The sequence below is a fragment of the Sphaeramia orbicularis genome, unplaced genomic scaffold (genome assembly GCF_902148855.1).
Source record: "Sphaeramia orbicularis unplaced genomic scaffold, fSphaOr1.1, whole genome shotgun sequence".
Classification (NCBI taxonomy): Eukaryota; Metazoa; Chordata; class Actinopteri; order Kurtiformes; family Apogonidae; genus Sphaeramia; species Sphaeramia orbicularis.
Window position 1 is genome coordinate 96,914 of NW_021941461.1, and position 24,690 is coordinate 121,603.

Genomic DNA, 24,690 nt, shown 5'->3' on the forward strand with positions numbered 1-24,690 from the left:
CTGAACATTATACATTCATTCCATAACTAATAGAATACGAACATTAGAGCAGCATCTGAAACTGTAATGTCTGTAAAACATCATTTTATGTATTTATTTATTATTATCATTTATAACAAAATTTCGGTTTTATAGAGGAAAGTTTTGTGATATTGTATTAAATCCTGCTCTGATCCAAAACAAATGTGTTTAGTATTTGTGCATATTTCTGGTATTATTACATTTTTCCAGGAAATAATATCTTAGAAGAAGAAACAAAACAAACAAAAAATACTGCCTTTTTAACAGTATCATGATATATCACGATATATTGTATTGTGGTCCTAATATTGTGATTTGTGTCGTATCACCAGATTCTTGCCAATACACAGTCCTAAATATGAGTCCATATTTGATCAACTGCTGATTCTAATTCTGTCAGATTTCTGCTTTGGTGTATTCTGTCGTTTGTTTTAAACTTTTATTCAATCACTTCCTGTATTTTCGACTAATTGGACTGAAATCAGACTGTATTTGGTTCCAGAGGTCAGAGGTCATGTGATCCTTCAGGTGGACCTTGGACCCTGTTTGGACTCTGACGCCACCTGCTGCTTCACTCTGAAACTACAGCACATGAGTAGTTCAGGTTCATCTGGACATCAGATGATCACAGGTGGTCCATTTAAAACTGAACCAGAAGAACATGTTCCAAAGGTTCATGAAGCGGTTGAACCTCAAACTGAAAACCCTAACCCCGCCCCCAACCCAGTGTTTGGACCGATGCATTGTGGGTCGTCCTACCTGTGGTCTGTTCAGAACCTCTAGAAGCTCTGTCTGCCTGTGCCTACCTGAGTGTTGTGGGCGTGGCCTCACCTGTGTTGCTGTGGCGTTTGGTGAAGGGGTTGAGCGTGGCTTTGGCCTTGGAGGTCCAGTTGGCGGAGCTGGACCCAAAGGAGCTGGATGACAGGGACTTCCCCAGGTTATCAGAGCTCACCTTCTTGGTGTTGTTGGTGGCGGTTTTACTCCAGTCTGAAAGAACGCAGAAGAATCAACTGAAAGAACGACAGACGCACTTTAATTTAAAGAACACACGTTTGGATTCAGGACCCAAAGAACCAGGGTCCGAGCAAACGGTCCAAACTGTGGTTTAATCTGGTCCCACCACCTGGAGAACCTCATGGAGTCAGTTTAACCTGGTCCCACAACCTGGAGGACCTCATGTTCCTCTGAACTCCAACGGTCTGGGTTTTATTGGCTGTAAAGCCGGTGACTTAGGGCCGGTTTTGATCTTTTAATAAAGCGTCTTTGTGGGAACCTGGACGGAGCCCAGCAGACGGATCTGGATCCTCTGGGTTTTAATGAGAACCAGGAGGACAGAGGGCGGATACCTGAGTTATCCGACAGCCGGAAGCGACCGCAGCACAGGTAGCGCCTCCACTGCTTCTGGACGTTCTCCTTCAGAGCGCAGTGGAAGATAAATATGAAGAGACCTGAAAAAACAGACAGAACAAAGACAGAAAAAAGACAGAATAGGACAGGATCAGAGCAGGGCGGACGTTTGAGGAACTTCTATCTAAACAGGAACAAAGAGTCGTTGACATTAAAGTTCTCTTCTCCAGCGTGTCCTGGAACAGACGGCAGCAGCAGAAGTGACAGAAAAGAAAGGTTACACCCAAACATCCACAATAAAAACAGAAAACATACGCAATACTTGCGATCTAAGGTTCACAGGTCGGTTTTCATAGTGTTTTCGTGTTCAAACACTTGCAAACTTAGGTTGACGGCTGCGTGTCTGACCTTGCAGTGAGTTGAAGATTGCGAACAGGTACATGAAGGCCAGGGCGACGGGTCCCCAGGCGAAGAAGGCAAATCCCCAGGTCATCCCCAACAGGAAGGTGAGGCTGACGACGCTGCGAAGGTTCCGCAGAACCTGGAAAGGAACCAAGCAGAACATTCAGGTGGAGATGTGTGGGTTCTTCTACAGCAGGTTCCGTCTCTTGTTTTGGACTTTGTTTTTTTTTCATTTGTTCTTTATGTCTTTTGTGTTTTTTCTGTCGTGTTGTTTTCATCTTGTTAAATCTTTTCTTTCATCTTCTCTGTTTCTATTTTGCTGTTTTGTTTTCTTGTCTTCTGTTTTGTCTCAGTTTCATCTCGTGTCCTTTTCATCTCATTTCTGTCACTTTTATCTGTTTATAAACTTTTTGGTTCAGTTTCATTTCTATTTTCTTCATTTTTTACAGTGTTTTCCTTTTGTTTAGTTCATTATTTTCTTTGTGTCATTTTCATGTCCTTTCCTTCAGTTCCGTCCGATCGCCATGGTCTTTAATTCCAATCGCTGTGGTCTTTAATTCGACACTATGGCGTTGTTGTTGGGAACTCACCTCCTCTCGTAGCGTTCGGTTGCTGCGTTTCCCGTTGCGTCCGCAGATCTGCATCATCACCACGATGAACATGGCAACGTTGAGCAGAAACACCAGACAGAAGAACCCGACGCAGGTGACGTAGAAGACCAGAGGACTGCGGATCCAGCAGCTAAAGACGAGAAAAAGACAAGAAAAAGACAAGTCCAGCAGCTGAGGTCACCAAGAGACAAGACAGGTCCATCTGTGTCCATTTAAGACCCTTAAACCGTCCCTTTAACCCTGAGGATGTGAGTTAAACACTCACAACTCTGACGCTCCTTCTGCTGTTGTTCCTCTGCCGTACTCCTGTAACCCATAGCAACGGACGTCAACTGCAGCCACGATTCCAACCACCACCAACGGCAGACCTGCAACAGAAACAACACAGACCAGCATCAACAACAACACCAATTAACTCCTCTCTCCTCCTCTTCTCTCCTCCTCCATCATCATTATTCATTTATTTATACAGTTAAGAGTGTTTATTCTACAGTTCCACAGATGGAACAGGTTTATAGTATTAGGACCAAAGGCTACAGTAGTAGGATATTCACTGGTAGTTCTAGTATTTGTAGTAGTAGTAGTATTAACAGTAGTAGTAACAGTAGTAGTATTCGTAGTATATACTGACCCCATCCCAGGAGGCAGAACTTGAGGATGTATCGTCGTATGTAGGTGTTGAAGACTTTGACCAGGGCGATGTACATGTGGATGGACTCCAGGGCCATCCAGGTGAAGGAGGTCAACAGGAAGTAGTGCAGGAGCAGGGCTATTGACACACACAGGGTGTCCCTGTGCAGACTGGCCAACCAGCCGTCCAATAGGAAGCACATGTTCAGGAACAGCAGCGACGAGCTCAGGTTCATCAGGATCTTGGACGGGTAGTCCCGCCTCAGCTTCCTGTGGAGACAGACATGAAGACGGATGTGGAGACGACAGGACGGGGGGAGTCTGTCCGACACTTTATAGACACACAACTGAACTAAACAGATACAAATAATCATAGAATAAATGTTGCTAAATACTCCTGCTGGAACCATCACCTTATCGTGGTGGAGGACTTTGAGCGCCCTAAAGATCCTAGTAGCTCTGTTGTCGGGGGCTTTTGCCCCTGGTAGGGTCTCCCATGGCAGATTGGTCCTAGGTGAAGGGCCAGAGGAAGAACGGTTCAGAAGACCCTGATGCCAAGAATTAACAAAAGAATGTGTTCCTGGCCTGGAAGGTTATCAGGGCTCCGCCTTGGAGCCGGGCCTGGGGTTGGGGCCCGTGGGCAAGTGCCTGGTGGCTAGGCCTTTGCCTGTGGAGTCTAGGTGGGCCCAGGCCGAACTGGAGACATGGGCCCGTCTTTCTGTAGGCCCACCACTCACAGGGTGAAGTGGAAGGGTCCGGTGCTTTGTGGATCGAACAGAAGGCCAAAGTGGGGACCTTGAAGGTCTGATCCTAGGTTACAGAAACTGTTTTTTTGGGACATGGAATGTCACCTCTCTGGTGGGGAATGAGCAGGATCTTGTGGAGGAGGTTGAGCATTACTGGCCTCACCTCGACACATAGCATTGGCTCTGGAACCCAAGTCTTTGAGAGGGGCTAGGGTCTCTCTTTTGCTGGAATTGCCTCGGGTGAGAGGCGGAGGGCAGGGGTGGGCTTATTAATATCCCCCAGCCTCTCTGTCTGCATGTTGGAGTTTACCCAAGTGGACGAAAGGGTTCCTTCCCTGCACCCTCAGGTTGGTGAATGGGTTCTGACTGTTGTCAGTGCATATGCACCACACAACAGCTCAGAGTACCCGCCCTTTTTGGAGTCCTAAGGCTGGGTGCTAGAAAGCATCCTGAAAGGGACTCCATTGTCATACTGGGGGACTTACGTGCTGCTTACATGGGTAACGACAGCGTAACCTGGAGGGGTGTGGTGGGGAGGAATGGCCTGCCCAATCTGGAAACGTGCAGTGTTCAGTTATTGGACTTCTGTGTGAGTTGCAGTTTGGCCATAACTGATACCACGTTCAAACATAAGGATGTCAATCGGTGCACTTGGCACCAGGACATCCTTGGTCTACAGTGATGATTGACTTTGTAGTTGTATCATCAGATCTGTGGCCGTATGTTCTGGGCACTCGGGTGAATAGAGGTGTGGAGCTGTCAACTGACCACTACCTGGTTGTGAGTTGGATCATGTGGCAGGGGAAGATGCTGCACAGACCTGGCAGACCCAAGTGAGCAGACCAGGACTGCTGGGAATGCCCGGTGGAAGAACTTGTCAGGTTGATCCACAACTCACACCTCCGGCAGAGCTCCAACCGCGTCCCGAGGGTGGAGGGGAACATTGAGTCTGAATACCCTCTGTTCTGCTCTGCCATTGTCGAGGCAGCTGTGGCGAGCTGCGACTGTAACGTAGCTGGGGTCAGTCACAGCAGCCATCAGTCTGAAGGAGGTCTATAGGGCGTGGCTGTCCTGTGGGCCTCCAGAAGCAGCCGATTGCTACCGGTGGGCCAAGCGGTGCTACCGGTGGGCCAAGCAGTGTGCAGCCAGAGCGGTCACTGAGGCAAAAACTCAGGCGTGTGAGGAGTTTGGTGAGGACATGGAGGAAGATGACCGATCGACTCCAAAGAGGTTCTGGCAAACCGTCCAGTGTAAACATGGGGAGCTGCTGACATCAACTGAGGATATAGTTGGGTGGTGGAAGGAATACTTTGAAGAGCTCCTCAATCCCACAAACACGCATTCCATGGAGGAAACGAAGCCAAAAGACCAGACACGCCTCTGCAACACTGCGTGGACTTCGGGGGTGGTGCCTTTGGAGTGGCAGACCAGGGTAGTGGTTCCCATTTTTATGAAGGGGGGCCAGAGGGTGAGTTCCAACTATAGGGGGGTCACATTCCACAGCCTCTCCCGTTAAGGTCTACTCCAGGAGAGGGGACTGTAAAGTTTAGAGGTTGAGACTTTTTCATCTGTTTCTCGTCCATCGAGTGTCTTTTGCATCTTGTCATTTTTCATTCGATTTGACTGAAAACACATTTATATTGAATTCATCCAGTTCAAGGTTTTATTTCCTGTTTTTTTCATGTCATATATTAACTGTGAATGTGTTTCTTCAGTCATATACAACGTATAATTTAATCAAAGAGTATTTTTAATCAACTTCGACTTCAGTTCCTTTACCAATAAACAGTCAAACTATCAATCATCCGTAACATTAAAACAATCTAGATATTTTTTTGGTCCCAAATTTTAATGAAAAAACTATGTGTTTCTTGGACGTGATCTTTGGAAAACACATGAGTTTCACTAAAAACTACAACACAGACTGGGTAACCGTAGAGGGAAGTGAATGTGGGAGTGGCCACAGGGACCAGCCATGGTTCCATAAATGTCCAATCAGGAGACGGTTTGTCTGTGTCTCCATGTTCCCATGATTCAAAGCAGAATAACCTCTATCATTTATGTTCACGACTTAAAGTAGTGACGTATGAAACCGAATAATGAGTCAAACCCAGAGGATCCGTGACGGAGCCCTGAGGTCCGCCCTCTGTTTTCACATCTGAGCACAAACCTGTCCTGGAGTTTGATCCTTCAACTGCGGCTGAACTCGACTGTTGAAGCTGATGAATGTTAGCCTCAGCTCGGTTCCAACTGTCTGTTCAGCGTCTCCGTTATCAGTTCATTATTTGCATATTTCGCTGCTGTGGTCGTCGGTGAAACGCTGCCAGGTTTATGTTGAAACCTCCAGAGAAACACCAGAGGCCGAACACGCCCCATAAGTTACAATTTCTGTCCATTTGTCTCCTGTGAAATAAAAACAAAGGGATGAGACTCACTCGAAGGCGATGTAGGTGAGAAGTGTCGCCGCCGAGAAGACGGCGGAGATTCCACAACCGATGTAGGTGATGAAGGTCAGGATCCGAGTGTTCTGTTCATTAATGGCGGCGGACGAGCCTGAGATGTCCTACGGAGACAGAGGGATGGAGGGATGGAGGGATGGAGGGACAGAGGTAGATACATGGGTTTTTTTTCTAAAATTAATGTGTTTCTGATCCTGCAACAGTTTTCTCTCCTATGTTTCAAATCAAAGTTAATTTTAGACATATTTAGTTTAGATCATGTTTATTAGTATAGACTAAACTAGACTAGACTAAACTAGACTAAACTAAACTAGACTAAACTGAACTAGACTAAACTAGACTAAACTAAACTAGACTAAACTAAACTAAACTAGACTAAACTAAACTAGACTAAACTAGACTAAACTAAACTAAACTAAACTAGACTAAACTAAACTAAACTAGACTAAACTAAACTAGACTAAACTAAACTAAACTAGACTAAACTGAATTAGACTAAACTAGACTAAACTAAACTAAACTAAACTAAACTAGACTAAACTAAACTAGACTAAACTGTTCAAGCTGAGGTTCATATTTATTGTTCAGTCTGGTCATTGAACTTTATAAACAATTGTTGTTTTAATTTTGATCATATTTGATCACTTCTGTAAAAGGTGTTAACACATCTGTAGTCCAACCCACTTTTATCTAAACTGGGTTTAGTCCAGATGTGTTTCAGCGCTGTCACCGTGGCAACCAGACGCTGTGAGGTCAGACTCCGCCCCCTTTGACCCGTTCTTACCATGAGGATGCCGAAGTGGGTCATGTGATCACACAGACACACCGTCCTGTTACTGCTGGACTCATCTGATAGGCTGCAGCCGTCTGCGTTCCAGCCCCCGCCTCCACCTGGTGGACACACCCACAGGAACCACACCATTAAACACTGTTACCGTGGAAGCCAGGGCTCCAGACTGGGTCCCACAGACGAACACCTCCATCCAAACCTGTATATGTCCCTTTGATCCTTCTATTAATAATTCTGCTGTTTATTTTTTTGTCTTTACTCATTTTGACGCTTATGTCTGTCAGTCTATTATCTATCTATCTCTCTGGTGGACTCTGATGGACCCTCGTAAACCCTGGCTGATCCAGGGGGACCCTGGCAGACACTGGTGGACCCTGGTGGACCCTGGTGGACATTGGTAGACCCCGGTGGACTCGTTTAAACTCACCTTTCAGACTGAAGTCCCAGAACATACAAACTGGAGGCTTTTCCTGAAGGAACGGCTGAAAAACAACAAAGACAGATGGAAACTAGTGAGTGACATAAACAACAAACTACAAACAACCACAGACAACAAGAAACAAACAACAACAACAACAACAACAGGAGCAGAACGAAGAACAAGTAAAACCCAGAGGACCAAAGACCAAACCCTGAGGAACACTCGCATAGAAAAACACCTACAACATCATCCATCAGGACCTCCTCTCTCCTCCTCCTCCTCCTCCTCCTCCTCCTCCTCCTCCTGTCTCTCTCCTCCTCTCTCCTCCTGTCTGTCCTCCTCCTCCTGTCTCCTCCTCTCTGCTCCTCCTCCTCTCTCTCCCTTAAATACTGACATGTTTCTCTCGGTTTTCATCTAAATAAAAGTGGGCGGTACCCGGTGGGTCAGGTGGGCGATCTCGATCCTCACGGGTTCCTTTAAGTTCCTGATGGACACGTTCCCGACGCTGCTGGCCACCACATAGCTGTTCAGAGACAGACCGTCCTGCTCGTTCTGACAGAACACACAGAAAACCAACGTCAGACAGAGGCGGAGCTGGCGGGTCCGACCCCATAATTGGACATTTATGGTCTGTTCAGTTCAGTTCAGTTCAGTTCATTTGACCTGGAAGAGGGCGGTGCTACCGAAGAACATGAAGTTGATCCTGGACAGAGACGAGCGATCCATGTCACCAAGACTGACGTTGGACAGGAGGGACGCAGGGAGGACCACCTGGGCCAGAGAGGCGGAGTCCAGGTCGAACAGGACCTGAGAGCACCGCCCACACACAGGTTAGCGGGATAGGATGTATGTACGATGTATGTACAACGTGTGTACGACATATGTACGACGTGTTACGACATGTGTACGACACGTGTACGACGTATGTACGTTTGTACGACATGTGTAAGACATATGTACGATGTGTGTGCGATGTATGTACGGCGTGTGTATGATGTATGTACGAACCTGTGGGTCGGAGGCGTTGGGCGGGACGGCGGCGCTGAACATGGTCCCATTGAAGGCGGTGGCGTTGAGCGTGGATATTCCGACGGCCAGATGTTTGGAGGTGATTGTGACCGACGGACCCTCGAACTCGATCTTCTGCACCAGCTCGTCCACGGCTTTCAGAGCCCTGAGTAGAACCAGAGTCACAACAACAGTTGTCATGGAAACAAGCTCCACCTGGTTACAGTCTGTGGACATTAGAAGCAGTGCATTATGGGACGTTACTTCTCAGACGTGGCAGCTAGCGCCATCTCCGAACTCCTCATCACGTTGGAGATGATGGTTACCACGGTAACGGCCAATGTGGTGTTGATCTTAGCCACGTTCACCAGCTCCTTCACCTTCGTCACCACTTTAGACACCTGAAGACAAACAAACAAACAAACAATAACACAAATAAACATGTAAACAAAAACACAAACAAACAATACCACAAATAAACATGTAGCAAAACACAAACAAACAATATTACAAATAAACAAACAATAATAAAAACACAAACAGATAAACAAAAACACAAACAACATACAACCACAAAGACAAACAAACAATAATACAAATAAACATGCAAACAAAAACACAAAGAAAAAAAACAGGCAAACAAACAACAAACACGCAGAGAATCAAATAAACAGATAAACAAACACACAGATGATGCACATCAGTGTGGTATATATTTGTGGTATATAATAAACACATGTATAAATGTATGAAAGTCTATATGTGTATATTTCTAGTAAATAATAAATACATGTGTATATGTATATGAGTGTATGTGTGTGTGTCTGTATATATATCTATATATCTATATCTATCTATCTATCTATCTATTTATATATATCTATATCTATATATATATATATATATGTTTGTGGTGGAACCTCTTCGTTGGACAGCTCGTTGTTGCTGATGTCCACCAGTTGAACGGCCACTTCAGCAGCGTTTTCTACAAACCATCAGACAGAAAAAGCAACCAATCAGCGTAAACATTGACCAGTGACGGAAGCGTCTGATTGGCTGTGGGCTGACCAACCTGCCGACACCTGGATGGAGTCAATGTCGGTGCAGTTGGAGAAGTCTGGATCCGACCAGAACGACGAGTAGTTCAGAGGACTGATCATACTGGAACAGAGACAGAACCAGATTGAAACCAGAACCAGTGCCAGGCCAGACCCTAAACCTGAACCCAAACCCTGATCCTGCACCCCAAACCCTTTCCAGAGTCCTCCTTTAGCCTCCTTCACAGGTTCTGGTTCTGTTGATGAGTGTTTGTGTTGTCATAGGTACCAGGTTCTGGATGCGCTCTGGTCCTTGTTGGGGAAACAGGGCAGGTTCTGTCGGACGGTGGGTCGGCTCTCGGACCAGCGGTAGTGAAGGGAAACCTCCTCTGGACAGTTTTCTGGAACATGGAGAACACACAAGGGTTAACGGGTCAGGACCGAACTGAACCCGGGTCACAGATGGAGAACCGAGCCTGGGTCAGGGATGGAGAACCAAACCCGGGTCAGAGACGGAGAAGAGAACCGAGCCCGGGTCAGAGACGGAGAAACGAACCTGGGTCAGAGACGGAGAACTGAGCCTGGGTCAGAGGGTTAAGGAGACGGATCCACGGGTCCGTTCTTACCAACTAGTCCAACGCTGATGGATCCGGTCTGGACCTGGAGTCCAGGGTCCATCTGGTCTTGGCTCTTGGACATCCTCAGCGCTGCAGCTTCACCCAGACTCTCGTTGGTGATGTAGTTCTGGACCAGCAGAGCCCGGCAGGAGTAACTGGACCAGGGACACGATAGAACCACAAACCAGACCGCATCAGAACAGGTCCATGGGATGAAGGGCCACATGGACTCAAGTCCATGTGGACTTAGGTTCATGTGGACTCAGGCCCACATGGACTCAGGTTCACATGGACTCAGGTCCACTTAGGTTCTTAGGTGGACTTAGGTTCACGTGGACTTGGGTCCATGTGGACTCGGGTTCACATGGACTCGGGTCCTTGGACTATGTGGACTCGGGTCCTTGTGGACTTGGGTCCTTGTGGACTCTTTGGGGCCCCCTGGTGGTGCAGGTCTTACCTGACGTCTCCTCTGATCTGAGCTCCAGGTTCGACACTGAGAACAAACAAAGAACCATGAGACACAACAGGAAAGTACTAGCATATGAGTAAAAGTACTGCATTCACCCTGAGCTGTAGTAATTTAATTTTAACTTTAATATTTACTTAAATATTTAATATAATATTTACTTTAATACTTTATCTAATTTAATATTTCGTCGTCACATTGACACTGATCTGCAGGAAACTCATCCTTAAACAAATACCTGATGTTTTCAATGTAGACGCTGTGACTCCAGTTTCCAAACGTCTGATTGAGCTGTGAACAGTAAACACATCGCATCAGTCACATGGTCATTGAACGTCTCACAGTGTTTCCAACATGAACCTGAACTCAAACAGATGAGTTTTATCCAAGAACATCAACCGTTTTGAACCTTTTCAGGGTCAGATCTAGATCATATAGATCTATATCTGGACCGTCTGTCACAATTCAAACCACCAGACACAACGAACCAACACATGGAATTAAATCAATAACTGATAAGTGACTTCAGACGGTACGTTCAGGGGCACATGTGCAGTAGACGGTGTGTTCAGGGGCACATGAGCAGTAGACGGTGCGTTCAGGTGCATATGTGTGGCAGATTGTGCATTCAGGTGCACATGAGCGGTAGACGGTGCGTTCAGGTGCATATGTGTGGTAGATTTGCTGCCGTTTTCATCTTTTCTGCCCATTTGCAGTTTTCCCCACGTTTCCGATGTCCCTGAAGTCATCGCAGTTTCAGCAGCCTTTATCCTGTTTTTCGTGTAAGGTCACAATAATAAAAGTGAGTGGGTGAAACTTACCCAGAATGCAACAGCCTGTTGGACGTGGGCGTGGCTCATGGAGCTGCTGCTGTCGTCCACTGTGAAGGACAGGCGGTAGAACCAAGCGTCTGGACCACCGAAGGAGAACCACCGAAGGAGAACCAGGACATGGGTCAGACACACAGAATTTAAAGGAGGAGGGGCTTATTCTGCCTGTCATCATAGCAGGAGACCAACCCAGACCCCGCCCATGTGACAACAGCTGGACCAATCAGAACATGGTGGACAATATAAGACATGAGAGCAGGGGGTCCAACATACGGACCCTGGACCAGAGATTTTTTCATCTATTTTACATATTTTTGTTCATTTTCTTAGTTTTTATTGTCTTTTATGCCTTTCAAATTCTCATATGTTTACACTTTATTTTTGCACTGTGGGTGGGAAGTACCACACCAATTTCATTGTTTGCTGTTTTGCACAATGACAATAAAGGCTATTCTATTCTATTCTATTCTATTCTATTCTATTCTATTCTATTCTTTTTGTCATCTGTTTTATATATTTTTGTTCATTTTCTTAGTTTTTTCATCTATTTTAAAAAAATTTCTTCATTTTCTTAGTTTTTTTCATCTATTTTAAAAATTTTTGTTCATTTTCTTAGTTTTCTAATCAATTTTATATATCTTTGTTCATTTTCTTAATTTTTTCATCTATTTATATTTTTTTTGTTCATTTTCTTAGTTTTTTTCATCTATTTTATATATTTTTGTTCATTTTCTTAGTTTTTTTCCCATCTATTTTATATATTTTTGCTAATTTTTTTGTTTTTTTACTCTATTTTATATATTTTTGTTCATTATCTTAGTTTTTTCATCTATTTTATCTATTTTTGTTCATTTTTTTGTTTTTTATCTATTTATCTATTTTTGTTCATTTTCTTAGTTTTTAAAATCTATTTTATATTTTACTTCATTTTTTCATGTATTTTATATATTCTTCTTCATTTTCGTAGTTTTTTTAAATCTATTTATAGATTTCTTTCATGTTCTTAGTTTTTAATCTATTTTATAGATTTCTTTCATTTTCTTAGTTTTTTTCATCTATTTAATATATATTTGTTCATTTTATTAATTTTTTTAATCTATTTTTTTCATTTCTTAGTTTTTTTCATCTATTTTATAGATTTTTGTTTATTTTCTTAGTTTTCTCCATCTACTTGACATATTTTTGTTTATTTTCTTCATTTAAAAAAAATCTATTTTATATATTTTTGTTCATTTTCTTAGTTTTTTTCCATCAGTAACTTGACATTGTCCCTGTGAACCTCATGTCTCTGGGGTCACGTCTCCTGCTATGCTTCATTTTGGACACTAGATGTCCCCATAGGACCTCTGTCTTTCCGTCCGTCCTGGTTCAAACATGTCATCAGTGTTTTTTTAATTCATATCCGTGGATTTGAGCAGAAAAATCAAAGGTTTGTACCAGGAAACGAGCAGAATTAAAGACAGAAAAAAAAACTAAAGCTAAAACAGAAAGAACAGGAACCAAAGATGAAGATTTACAACTAGACAGAAAACTCAGAAGAACAGGATGTACCTGAACTACACACCAACTACATGCTACAGACTCAGGTCATTTCCCCAAAATCACAACAAACCCAATCAACCAATTAGAGCCCTCCAAATCAGACCCGCCCCCTCCACCCTCTACGTCTACATGATCCACCTCTAACCCGCTGCATGGAGTCAGTCTGAAAATCTGGGTTTTTTTTAAAGAACACTTGAACGTCACATCAAAAAGTTCCATTTAATCAGAGTTGGGAATAAAATCTGTGAATGAAAGACTGAAATGAGAACAAACCCCGACGAAAAGATGGCATTAAACACAGTGACTGAACTGTGTTGAAGGTTTAAGAAAACAAAATAAGATGGATTTGACTTTTGAGTGAATGTTCATGTTTGAAAATGAACTGAATTATAATGACTGAACATGAGGCATTCAGGGACTGGTGTACAAAACAGTTTCAGGTTGTGTCGATTCTTTTCATTCTTATATTAGAATGCTTAAACTGTTTTTACACTGGTCCCTGAACGCCTCATCTTAATATAAGATCCAATAAACGTCGGTTCTGTTTCATAAGGTGTGAATTATTAAAGTATTATTGGAAAGACAAACATCTGATAAAACCCGCTAACATCCGCATCGTCCAGTTTTAATGAATATTTTTTGGGTTTTTCATGGTTGAGGTCGTCATGTGTGATTAAATCGTAAAAGTCTAAACCTTCCCAACACCGACTATTATTGGACTTTTGTTATAATTAACTTTTATCAGTTTGACTTTGAATTAATCGCAGACTTTTAGACTCAAACTCCATGTTCTGTGATTGTTTTCGGGTTCATTTCAGGTTCATTTCGTACGTTTCTACGTCTACACTCGAGTTTGCTCCGTCACATACTGTTCCCCGATGTCAGTCCGCACAGACACGTCAAATGAAAGCGTTGTTTACATTGGCATGGCAACGTGGCGGCGGTGGGCGGGGATCCGGGGGGGGGGGGCTGTGAGGTGGTGGTGGGGTTTGGGGTTATTCTACTTCCTGTTTCGTTGCTCTGCCCTGATGTTGGACTTTCCATTTCTATTAACATGGTGGTATTTTTCAACATGTTTTTTGTGGCGTTCATTGTTTGCGATGGAACCGAGGGGGCATCTTAAGGGTGGGTGTGGTCATAGGTTCAGAGTTCACTGACTGTGAACTTTGGTTTTTATTCCCAGGGGGGCGGAGCTCCTCCACCCTGGGGGTGTCGCCTCCATCTGTGACATCGACAGAAGAGTGGGCGGGTGTTCCAGGGACAAGCGGACCACCACTGGAGGACCCAGGCCGAGGGGGTGGGGTTATCTGGAGTCCAACGGGAGGCAGCAGTAAGTGGGGGGTGGAGTCTGGGCGGAGGCCTGCGGTGGCGTTGGACGGCTCGGCCGAAGTGTCGTCGCTGTTTTCCTCCAAACCAGGTTTGTTCATCCAAATGTGACGCAGAGTGAATTTTAGGAACAACATCTGCCGGGTCAAAGAAAGCAGCGACATGTGCCTGTTTTCTGCTCGTGGTCGAGTTAATTGATGACTTCCGTTGACGGCGCCGAACCGTCAACACGCCCCCAACTATTTACCGCCTCCGGGTTGTTTATATGAAGCGGCAAAAGTCACGTTGGGAGGCGGAGACTGGCCGGACTCGGCTGACGCCTGTTGTTTATCATCTGTGACGCCGAATGCCTGGTCGACAGGCCGACGCCCAACAGGGTCCGCCGAGGATTCTGGGAAAGACTGCGGGCGGTTCTCTGGGGGGGGTTGGGCCAACGTGGGCGGGTGGAATCCAGCCGTCGTCTGAGCGGGAGACAAAGAGCCCAGGCCCGTCTCCGACAGAAAGAGGTGGAGAGGAGGGGGTGGGGGGGGTCGCAACAGCGGTGGAAAGGAGGGGGGGGGCGAAGTGGGGGAGGAGGATAAGAGGGGGGTTGGAAGGACGGAGGACTGAAGGAGGAAAAACAGCAGCAGAAGAAGACGACCCTCTGACGCCAACAGACGCATCCTGACTCTGCGTGTGTGCGATGGCGAGGCCGTCGCCGTGCGCTCGCGTCAGACTTGATGGGCGGTAGACATAATCCCACCCCAAAGCCTGCTGGGGGGTCACGGAAACGGGCGGGTAGCTGCCAGGTAGCGCCGGTGCCTGGGTTGGAATTAGCAAAGCGTAGGCGGGGCGGTTTAACGTACGGAAGCCCCCGGGGTTGGCGTTCACCTGGTGGGGGGGGCGGGGCTGAGGAAGCGTGGGCTGAAGCCTCCACAGATCTGAGTTAAAGGTCAGACTGGAACTGAGGCGGTTCTCCAACCCAGAGGAGGCGGAGGAGGAGGAGGAGGGGGAGGAGGGGGAGGAGGGGGGAGGAGGGGGAGGAGGAGGGTGCAGCTTCCTCTCCTTCCATCTGCTCCGTCGCCATGGCAGCAGAAAGAGTCCCTGAAGAGGCTGAGAGCGACAGGTTGTCAAGATGCCGTGAAAAAAAAAGGCTTGAAAGGAAATGGGAAGAAGAAAAAGACGAGAGCGGAGACAGACTGTCAGAACTGGAGTGGAGATGAGCCGGAGGACGTTCAGGCGCCGGGCGTCCACTCGACAGCACCGACGTTAACGGAGGATGAGGATCAAGATGGCTCAGATGTGTCCGACCAGACTCCGCCCACAGCCGTCCACTTCTTGAATCAGTCAGATGTAAAAATACGGACAGATCCAGCTTAGAGTCGACGTCAGAATCAGGTGGATTTGTCTGAGGTGGGGGGTCACGGCGCAATGACTGAGAGACAGTCGGTCTAATTTGTCTGAAGGCGGAGTCTGAAACGCTCCCAGCCAATGGGGCATTGATATGCTGATAGGTTCCAGAGGATGTTAATAGACCACTGGGGGGTTCAGGTAGACTACTGGCCCCCCCTGTGGATGTGGGACAGTCGGCTGAGCTCTGAACGTCAGTCACAGCTTCAGGAAAAGGAGAGTCGACCGCCGTCACCTCAAAGGTCCTTTGAACATTTGACGCCTGAAACGGAAACGGCAACAAAGAAGGATGGACTGTCACGGAAGAAATGTCTGAGTCTGGAACACGAGTGGAATCCACAACAGCGAGACCTTCTGCGACCTTCCACAAAGAGGACGGAGAGAAAGGAGGGGGCTGTTGGGGAACGAGGGGGGAGGAGGACACTGGAGGGGGGAGGAGGGATGGGGCAGAGCCACAAACTGGGGACAACGGAGACGGAAAGGATGTGAAGGTGAGACCGGAGGAAAGGGACGCCGCCGGGTGGTTTAAGGGTGACTGCGTCGACGGGAACTCTGCGATAACCACATACGAACCTGTACTCATAAATAAAACACTTCTACCGATCACAGATTTTACTTCAATCGTGTTTTGTGGGGGGGTATCGGGCAACTGAGAGGAGTTCAACAACACTGACTGTTTTAAGAACAGATGGTCTGCGGAGGTTTGGATGGGAGGGGGGGGGGTCGGAGCTGAACCCTGAAGGATGATGAGTCGGGACCTTTCCTCCTGTTGACTAAAGGTGACGTTTGACGACCGATGCGGGGTTCGGGCTCCAGAAACAGCCGGCGTCGGTCTGATGGACGGGAGCATCTCCGGTGCCTCTAGACGACCTTTGACTGAAGCGGTTTGAAGGTTCGGAAACGGAGGAAAACTCGCGTTAACCTGTACTCTTTCTATGCTATAGACAACAAAACCCGGCGCCTGAACGGGGGTCGGATCGTCCACCGCGTACGTTGAGTCAAAATCGTAAAGTCCCGGCTCGGCGAGTTCCAGATCATACAGAAACATCTCGGTTCCCGACGTGAACTCATCACTTAGCTGTTCTAAAGGGTGGGTCCAGTTACCTACGGCAACCGACTGGTTCTCACCACCAACTGCGCTAAGAAGCGACCACCGCGGCTTGTTCTTCCTGTTGCTAAGAGACGACAGCAGCAACGAGGACGACGACGCAAGAGCAGCGGAAACTAACGCAGGGTCTACTGCGGCCTCTTCGTGTTGCTGTGGAGGTGATCTGGAGGTGGAGGTCGGAGGTGTGTCTGTTACGGAAACTGGAACGTGTTGAGATCCAGGTTGTGTTGAAATGATCACGTGACCAGATTTGGGTGTCCCATAGACTAGTCCAGAAGGTTGAGTGGTACGTTCCACCCTGATCCTGTGTTTATTTGGTGGTTGAGGATCAGAGGTCACATGATCGTTTGAGGTTCTCCACTGGTTTTAGTGGTTCCTTGTTGGAGAACGGTTTGATGTGAGATGTTTGGTTGACCAGTTGTGGGCGTTCCATACAAATATCTGGACCACAGTGTGGAACCTTTGAGCCTAGACTGAGGAGTGGAGGCTGGAGCATGTGTCTCTGGGTGGAGGGTGGTTCTAGGGTTCTCCTGGTTGGAGAACCGTCCATCTGAGATGTTGAGTCCACCAGGTTTTGAGCTGTTGGAGTGTCTGGTTGTGAGTTTGTTTAGTGACGTCTGGACAGTGGAGCTGGAACCCGGTGGTTCTGGTTGGGGAGTTGCGGCAGGGTTCTCCTGGTTGGAGAACCGTCCATGTGAGATGTTTGGCTGTTGAGTTGTAGATGTTTCATAAATGAACCCAGAAGACTGCGCTGAGTTCTTCAACCTGGACTGATCTAAGACCCTGGTTGTGTGTCGGTTGGTGGTCCTGGTGGTGGACTTGACTTCCCCTGGTGGGACAGGAGGTTTGGTGGTCCTAGTGGTGGACTGGACTTCCCCTGGTGGGACAGGAGGTTTGGTGGTCCTAGTGGTGGACTGGACTTCCCCTGGTGGGACAGGAGGTTTGATGGTCCTGGTGGTGGACTTGACATCCACTGGTGGGACAGGAGGTTTGGTTACGTGAAGTGTCGGCGGCGGTGATGCTCTGTGGGCAGATGGGCGTCGTCCTCCCACCGGCCTCTTCCTCAGAGGGGTGGAGATGAACCCCAGACCTGAAGGCTTGGCTGTCCGAGGCCTGGGAAGAGGAGCCGGAGGTCTGGGACCAGGATTTGAAGGACCGGGGTCTGGTCCCGGGTGTATTGGGCGCATTGACGTTAGAGCCGAATGCGGACCAGAGGGGAGGGGCTTACGAAGGGAGGCCGGTTTTAGTGGAACAGGATTGGACGAGGGTCTAGAGGGAGACCCGGAGGATCCTGAAGCCGGTAACACATGTGTGAGGCTCCTCCGGAAACGCCGAGGCCCAGGATCCTTGACTGTCGCCAACATCCACGCAGACGGCCATATGATGGAAAAGTAATTAGACAGAATAAATATGAAGGATTTCAACGAAAAGCATCAAACTACAGCAGAAAAGTTCAAACACAAGAAAAGGAAAAAAAAAACAAATAAAAAAAGGTTTGATTACAATTGGAAAAGAAAAACGACTCTAAAAACAATAAGGCTTTTAAAGGGTTTATATGGAGTATTTATAGTTTTACATATTAGAACGAAAATATGATGATGACGACGACGATTATTATTACTATTATTATTATTATTATTATTATTATTATGATGATGATGATGAAGGGACTTTCTTTCATTGTCGGTCATGGATGAATGTGACCACTAGAGGGAGTAGTGAGTCACTGTGAGGATGAGAACCATAAAGAACCAACTGGTTGAGTCCTAGAACAGAAGTGTTGTAACTCCAGTGGTTGTTTTGGACTCAGCTGTAAATGAACAGAATGGATTTGGATTCAGAGAATGATGAAGGTACACTTATTATGGGATGTTCTTATGGTTGCTTAGTTTCTGTTTGTTGATCTGTGGTTCAGACTAAACTGTTCTGATCCTTTAGTTCAGTTATTGAAAACCAAACCAACAGGAAACAGAGCTAACGGAGCTAAGCTAACAGAGCTCAGCTGTGTTTAGTTTAATTATGTTTTACTTCACTTTTTCCCTCTTTTAGTTTAGTTTTATTGTCTTTTATCATGGTTTTACTGATGAGTTGGATCCTTTATTCAGTGACTGATCCAGTCTGTGGACCCATAGGGTTGGTTCCATGGTGGTTCTGGTACCAGACAGACCCCTGCTGGTCACAGTCTGGTACCAATACTTCATATAAACCCTTTAAAACCAGACAATGACATAAAAACTACAATGAAAATGACAAAACACTGAAATTAAATCAAGTTTCAGGTCAAATCAGTTCTATTTTCATTGACGGTTAATGGTAGACAGGAATAAAAGGAGTGTCTGATGAATCAGACTGTTCATTTGAACTTCTGTAAATGAAGATGTTCCTGAAAATATCTGATAAACGACCAAATAAACTCTAAAACTGAACCCTGATCCAATAAACCAGACTGATGTCCCTCCACCCAGCGTATGTTTAGTACTGTTAAAGGAGAACCACTACTGATTAGACCGACCGACCGACCACCCAACCAACCAACCAACCATCCATCCAACCAACCATCCACCCAACCAACCAACCAACCAACCATCCATCCATCCATCCATCCATTCATCCAACCAACCAACCAACCAACCATCCATCCATTCATCCAACCAACCAACCAACCAACCAACCATTCGACCGACCATTCAACCAGGGTCAGAGAAAGAAAGTACAGAGTCAAACATGATTTCAAGTCCAGGAGCTCAGATCACCAACCACCCCTGAAACAGGAAGCCAACACCAGAAGAAGAAAGAAACTGGAAATGAGGAAGGAGGCGGATCTACCAAACCTCTGAGTCCGCTATAGGATGGAGTCTTACCCCGAGACCAGGCAGCGCTTACAGCTAAGTTAGTGGGTGGGTGGTTAGTAGTTAGAACCAGCAGTGGAGGGGTGGGTCCTGGAACACAGCAGAACACAGAAGAGAACGTAGAAAGAACCGGGAAGGCAAGATGAAGACCAACATGATCATCTACAGAGGAACATGCAGAAAATATGAGCTCATCCACCAAGGAGGAGTCTGGACTAACCCTCAACCACTAATGTGGGAACCTTTACCTAGAATCAGGGGTTAAAGGGTTAATATGTTCACCTTTACCTAGAACCAGGGGTTAATGTGTGAACCTTTACCTAGAACCAGGGGTTAAAGGGTTCATGTGTTCACCTTTACCTAGAACCAGGGGTTAATGTGTGAACCTTTACCTAGAACCACGGGTTAATGTGTGAACCTTTACCTAGAACCAGGGGTTAATGTGTGAACCTTTACCTAGAACCAGGGGTTAATGTGTTCACCTTTACCTAGAACCAGGGGTTAATGTGTTCACCTTTACCTAGAACCAGGGGTTAAAGGGTTCATGTGTTAACCTTTACCTAGAACCAGGGGAACCCTTTAACCTCTGGTTCTAGGTAAAGAAACAAAATAATGTAAGAAAACACACAAACAATACAATCAAATGAAGTAAAATGAATAAAATAAGCAATAAAATGAACAAAAACAGCCAAAGAAGTGAAAAAAGGAAAGAAAATGAAAAATAAATCAACTAAATAATAAATAACATGAATAGTGAATATAAATTAGATATTGATAATTCACGGTTTCACTGAATTGAAGGAGTTTTCATGGATGGAGGAGGCGTTAGCTTAGCTGTTAGTTTAGCTGTTAGCATAACGCAGACTCCACCCAAATGCACGAGGACAAACCCACGCTAATGGGACAAATTCAACTGTAGAAACCAAAGTTGAACCAAATACTGGAGTTAAAGCAGCTTTTACAGGAACCCACAGTTCGGATAAAGTTCGTAAACATGGTTAGCGACCTTACCATGAGCAGTGGTGTGGGCGTTAGCGGTGGAGGAGGTGGAGGAGGTGGAGGAGGAGGAGGGTGAGGCGATGGCAGTGGGCGGAGCTGATCAGCACAACAGGGTTTCAGGTCAGTGAACACAACACAAACTGGGGACAAACCCAGCACCCGAACACAACATGTGGTGCATTCAAGGGGTTTCCCACAATGCACCTCACCTGTCTGTTTCAGCCACGACTGGATAAATATCAAATATCTACGATCTCACAAGAAACTGACAAACATTTAGGAAAAAAAACTGAAAACATCAGCCACGTTCACGAAAAGTAATCAAATCTGACCCCTGAAAAAAACTAAAAAACTAAAGAAAAAAAAAAAAAAACTCCAGTGGTGACAGAGTTAATATAGTAAATAATCAGTTATTCTGTTATCTGTAGAGAGTTAATTTAATCACAGTTACTAGTTTAACTCTTAACCGTGGTTTAACTCTTTCAACCCTGGTTTAACTCTTTGATCAGTGTGGTCCCTTTGCAGACGTGTACAGGTGCATTGTGGGAAACCCAGGCGTTTCCATCCTTACCGATGGAGGCTGGTGGGGCACTGGTGCCGATGGTGGAGGTTAGAGGAGGGTTAGAGGAGGGGGAGGAGGAGGAAGAGGGGGAGGAGGATGGAGGGGTAGGAGTCAAAGCTGATGAACACACAAACAGATGGATTTAATGTTAATGAGCTGAAACGAGTCCAAACTAAAGCAACGGTCTGAAGGTGGAGGACGAGTGGGAATGAGTGGACGTCTGTCTGTCAATCATAGGACGGACGGATGAACAGATGGACGGATGGACAAACAGATGGACGGACGGACAGATGGACGAACAGATGGGCGGACGAACAGATGGACGGACAGACGTCAACTGACTCCACTGGTCCATCGAACACCTCAAAGTAAAAATAGTCTTTTCTCCAGATTTGGTTTGGATTGATCAGGAAAAACACAGACTTCATGGATAAAACCGTCACAGATGAAGGAAAAGCTGGAGGCGGAGACGACGCCAGGGCGGGGTGGGTGGGCGGGGCTTACCATGGGCGGTGGCATTAGTAGGAGTGATGTTAGTGGAGGCGGCGGATGAGGCTGCGCAGGGATGGAGGGGAGAACACAGAGAAGAAGAGGACGGTGAATGGACCAGAAGGTCAACTCCAATGGAAACATGGAGAAGAAAGAGTTCCAACCAAAAACCAACGTTCAAAAGGACCTTCAACAAGCTCACAACAGCTGAAGAAACAAACATCAAACCTTAAAGGAACCCAAAAAAAGCCCTTAAATCAGTCCATTCAATGGATGGACCTGTTCACATTTAAAGGTGTCGTATGTAGGACTGTGGCCCAAACTGGTTCTGCAGTCCCATTCAAACACTGTACAGCTGGTCTCCTCTGCTCCTCCCCCAGACTAGGGGTGGACAGATCCAGCATGAGCGTCTACTACTAGTGTTTCCACTTATGCTGTCCACCACAGCAGAAATTTCATACAATAAAATCCTCCCCAGACTGAATCTGCATCAGTCTGATCTAGAACAGAACAGACAAACGTCCTGGACACTGATGACACACATTCAGGAGAGAGAAAAGGAAATGAGCCGCAAGTTTACCTGTTACTGCCGCCAAGTACAAGTGGCATGGACTGCTACTGAACCCCCCTAGTATTATAAGAACCCCCCCCCCGATTACCCACCACTACATGCAGAGGTCACTTCCACAGAAAACACTGAACTACAAGGAGCTACCATGGACAGAGACCAGTCCTACCCCGGTACCTGGTGTGTTCACCAGTCCCAGACCGGCAGTCTGTTCACCAGGGCCAGGAGAAGAGACCGCAGCCTGGCCCTGGGAGAAGACACCACCGTCTGGGACCGGTGCAGACGGCGGTCCCGGCTCTCAGTGGTTCTTACGGTGGTCAGACTAAGGCAGAGCCAGCGTCGGTCTTCAAATTCTCCTCCTCTTTCAGTCGTCTGCATGTTTCTAAATCATCTCCTTGTTTCTTTTCTCTCTTTGTCGTATTTGGAATAATCCCTTTAGTCCTTTTGGGTTTCTTCAGGTCAGACATTTGTGCTCATAAATGTTCAGCTGCAGCTCAGTGGAACTGCCAACCTGGATGAACAAAGGTACTGACTCTGTGATTGGCAGACAGGTGATGGGCGGAGCCTCAGACCAAAACACACAGTGACATCATAACCATCATCTGGGGGCTGACACTGAGCTTTAAATGTAAATATTCTGTCTGGACTACGACTGTCACTGAGATCAGGATTTAAATGAACAGGATTCCTTCATGTCTGCTGACAGTCAGGACCATTTTAGAATGACTGAGAACAGAATTCTACAGACTGCACCTTTAACACAAAAACACCATTTGATCGAGAACAAACGAGTGGAAAGTGTCAACATGTGAACTTCTGGAGGACATTTAGGCTGGTCTTCGTCCTCCTGGAAAAGTTTACAGGTTCAAACACACTTACAGAACACGGAGGTTTTATGGACGAAACCTGAGATGGCTGAGGTCGGAGGATTCCTCTAAGAAAGAAGGAATCCATGGTGGTGGTGGTGGTGGTGGGGGGGGGGCGGTGTAGAGTGAGTGTGTGTGTGTATGTGTGTGTGTGTGTGTGTGTGTGTGTGTGTGTGTGTGGGGTGCTCCTTAACAAGGCTCAGAGAGCAGAGACTGGAAACACAAACCTACGTCCTGGGGAGTTTATTTCCCCTCAGCACTAATATATGGAGTCAGGGAAGGAAAAAGGCAGAAGGAGAAGAAGAAAAAGAAGGAGAAGAAGAAGACAGAGAAGGAGATGGAGAAGAAGAAGAAAAAGGAGAAGAAGAAAAAAGAGAAGGAGAAAGAGAAGAAGAATATATACAGTAAATCAAGTAAAGACCAGTAAAACCAGTAAAAACCAGTAAAACCAGTAAAAAAAAAAAACAGTAAAAACCATTAAAACAATTAAAAACCAGTAAAAAACATTATGACCAGTAAAAACCAGCAAAATCAGTAAGAACCAGTACAACCAGTAAAAAACAGTTAAACCAGTAAAACCAGTAAAAACCAGTAAAAAAACAGTAAAAACCATTAAAACTAGTAAAAACCAGTAGAAACTATTAAAACCAGTAAAAACCAGTAAAACCAGTCATCAGGACCATCACCTGAACCAGCGCATCAACCACAGACCATAAAGCTGATCGTTCTGGAACCAGAGGACCCGGTCCAGGTCCAGGTCCAGGTCCAGGAGGACAGACGCGAACTTACCTGGACAGCCCAGTCCAGGAGACACACAGGTGGTGGCGAGGGGCGTGGTACTGGGTGGAGTCACACCTGCAGAGGAAACACAGAGGGTTTAAGAGGTGAAATGCCCAAGGGGGCGGAGCTTACTGTCATCATCAAACTCAACCTGTCCTTAGACGGTTCCGTTCCAGGTTTTCAAATGGTCCATGGAACTGAACTGTTTTACTCTCAAGCACGCATGTGTGTATATACTGGTCTGTGCACTGTCTGTCAGGGAGGCCAGTCCCAGCATGCACTGGGCTCTAACATGTGATGCAATACGACCAATGAGGAGGGACACAAAAGCAAAAGAACAACCACAACGAATTAAAAAAAAAAAAAAAAACAGACTTCAATGAACCATTTGGATTTAGGTGAACAGGGAAGGCGGATTCTGTGGGCGGGGCCTAACTGGCGTCCACACTAGATGAAGCCGGTGTGGGCGGGGCCTAACTTTGATCTGCACCCTGTTGTTGTTTGTGTAAATGTGGCTTCAGTGTAAACAATTGCATCTGTTCCTTTTCAGATGAGTGTGTTTTCATGCCTCGTTAGTTGAGTTCACTCGTCACATCCACACACTGTTAATTTCACTCACCACTGGACGCAGCAGCCGTAGTTAAATGAATGCAATGAGGGAAACAGACTGTGAAGACAAGCACAGGTTAGTGGGCGGAGCTAAAACAACAGCAAGTTTAACTCTGAGGGCGGAGTCAAAAGAACAGCAGGTTTAATCCTGAGGGCGGAGTTAAAAGAACAGCAGGTTTAACCCTGAGGGCGGAGTTAAAAGAACAGCAGGTTAACCC

The 24,690-nt window shown here is 46.2% G+C and overlaps 1 protein-coding gene across 7 annotated transcripts in view; it reads right to left on the bottom strand.

Annotated features, from left to right (window-relative positions):
• The window catches only part of adgrg6 (adhesion G protein-coupled receptor G6), a 55,050-nt gene that overhangs the window by 7,384 nt on the left and 22,976 nt on the right, over positions 1-24,690 (bottom strand). For 4 of the 7 annotated variants that reach the window (XM_030129516.1, XM_030129509.1, XM_030129511.1 and 1 more), the window contains 23 exons: positions 24,483-24,530; positions 23,873-23,938; positions 19,612-19,689; positions 11,377-11,465; positions 10,794-10,846; positions 10,547-10,582; positions 10,099-10,244; positions 9,762-9,873; positions 9,508-9,596; positions 9,356-9,420; positions 8,700-8,836; positions 8,436-8,601; positions 8,091-8,234; positions 7,863-7,979; positions 7,434-7,488; positions 7,001-7,107; positions 6,193-6,320; positions 3,013-3,281; positions 2,647-2,749; positions 2,361-2,511; positions 1,777-1,909; positions 1,368-1,469; positions 853-1,008 (listed from right to left, as the gene is read on the bottom strand). In XM_030129516.1, the coding sequence (XP_029985376.1) occupies positions 853-1,008; positions 1,368-1,469; positions 1,777-1,909; positions 2,361-2,511; positions 2,647-2,749; positions 3,013-3,281; positions 6,193-6,320; positions 7,001-7,107; positions 7,434-7,488; positions 7,863-7,979; positions 8,091-8,234; positions 8,436-8,601; positions 8,700-8,836; positions 9,356-9,420; positions 9,508-9,596; positions 9,762-9,873; positions 10,099-10,244; positions 10,547-10,582; positions 10,794-10,846; positions 11,377-11,465; positions 19,612-19,689; positions 23,873-23,938; positions 24,483-24,530 (2,550 nt within the window). The remainder of the gene's footprint in view (positions 1-852; positions 1,009-1,367; positions 1,470-1,776; positions 1,910-2,360; positions 2,512-2,646; positions 2,750-3,012; positions 3,282-6,192; positions 6,321-7,000; positions 7,108-7,433; positions 7,489-7,862; positions 7,980-8,090; positions 8,235-8,435; positions 8,602-8,699; positions 8,837-9,355; positions 9,421-9,507; positions 9,597-9,761; positions 9,874-10,098; positions 10,245-10,546; positions 10,583-10,793; positions 10,847-11,376; positions 11,466-19,611; positions 19,690-23,872; positions 23,939-24,482; positions 24,531-24,690) is intronic. The other 3 variants (XM_030129510.1, XM_030129512.1, XM_030129513.1) reach the window with 3 other exon arrangements.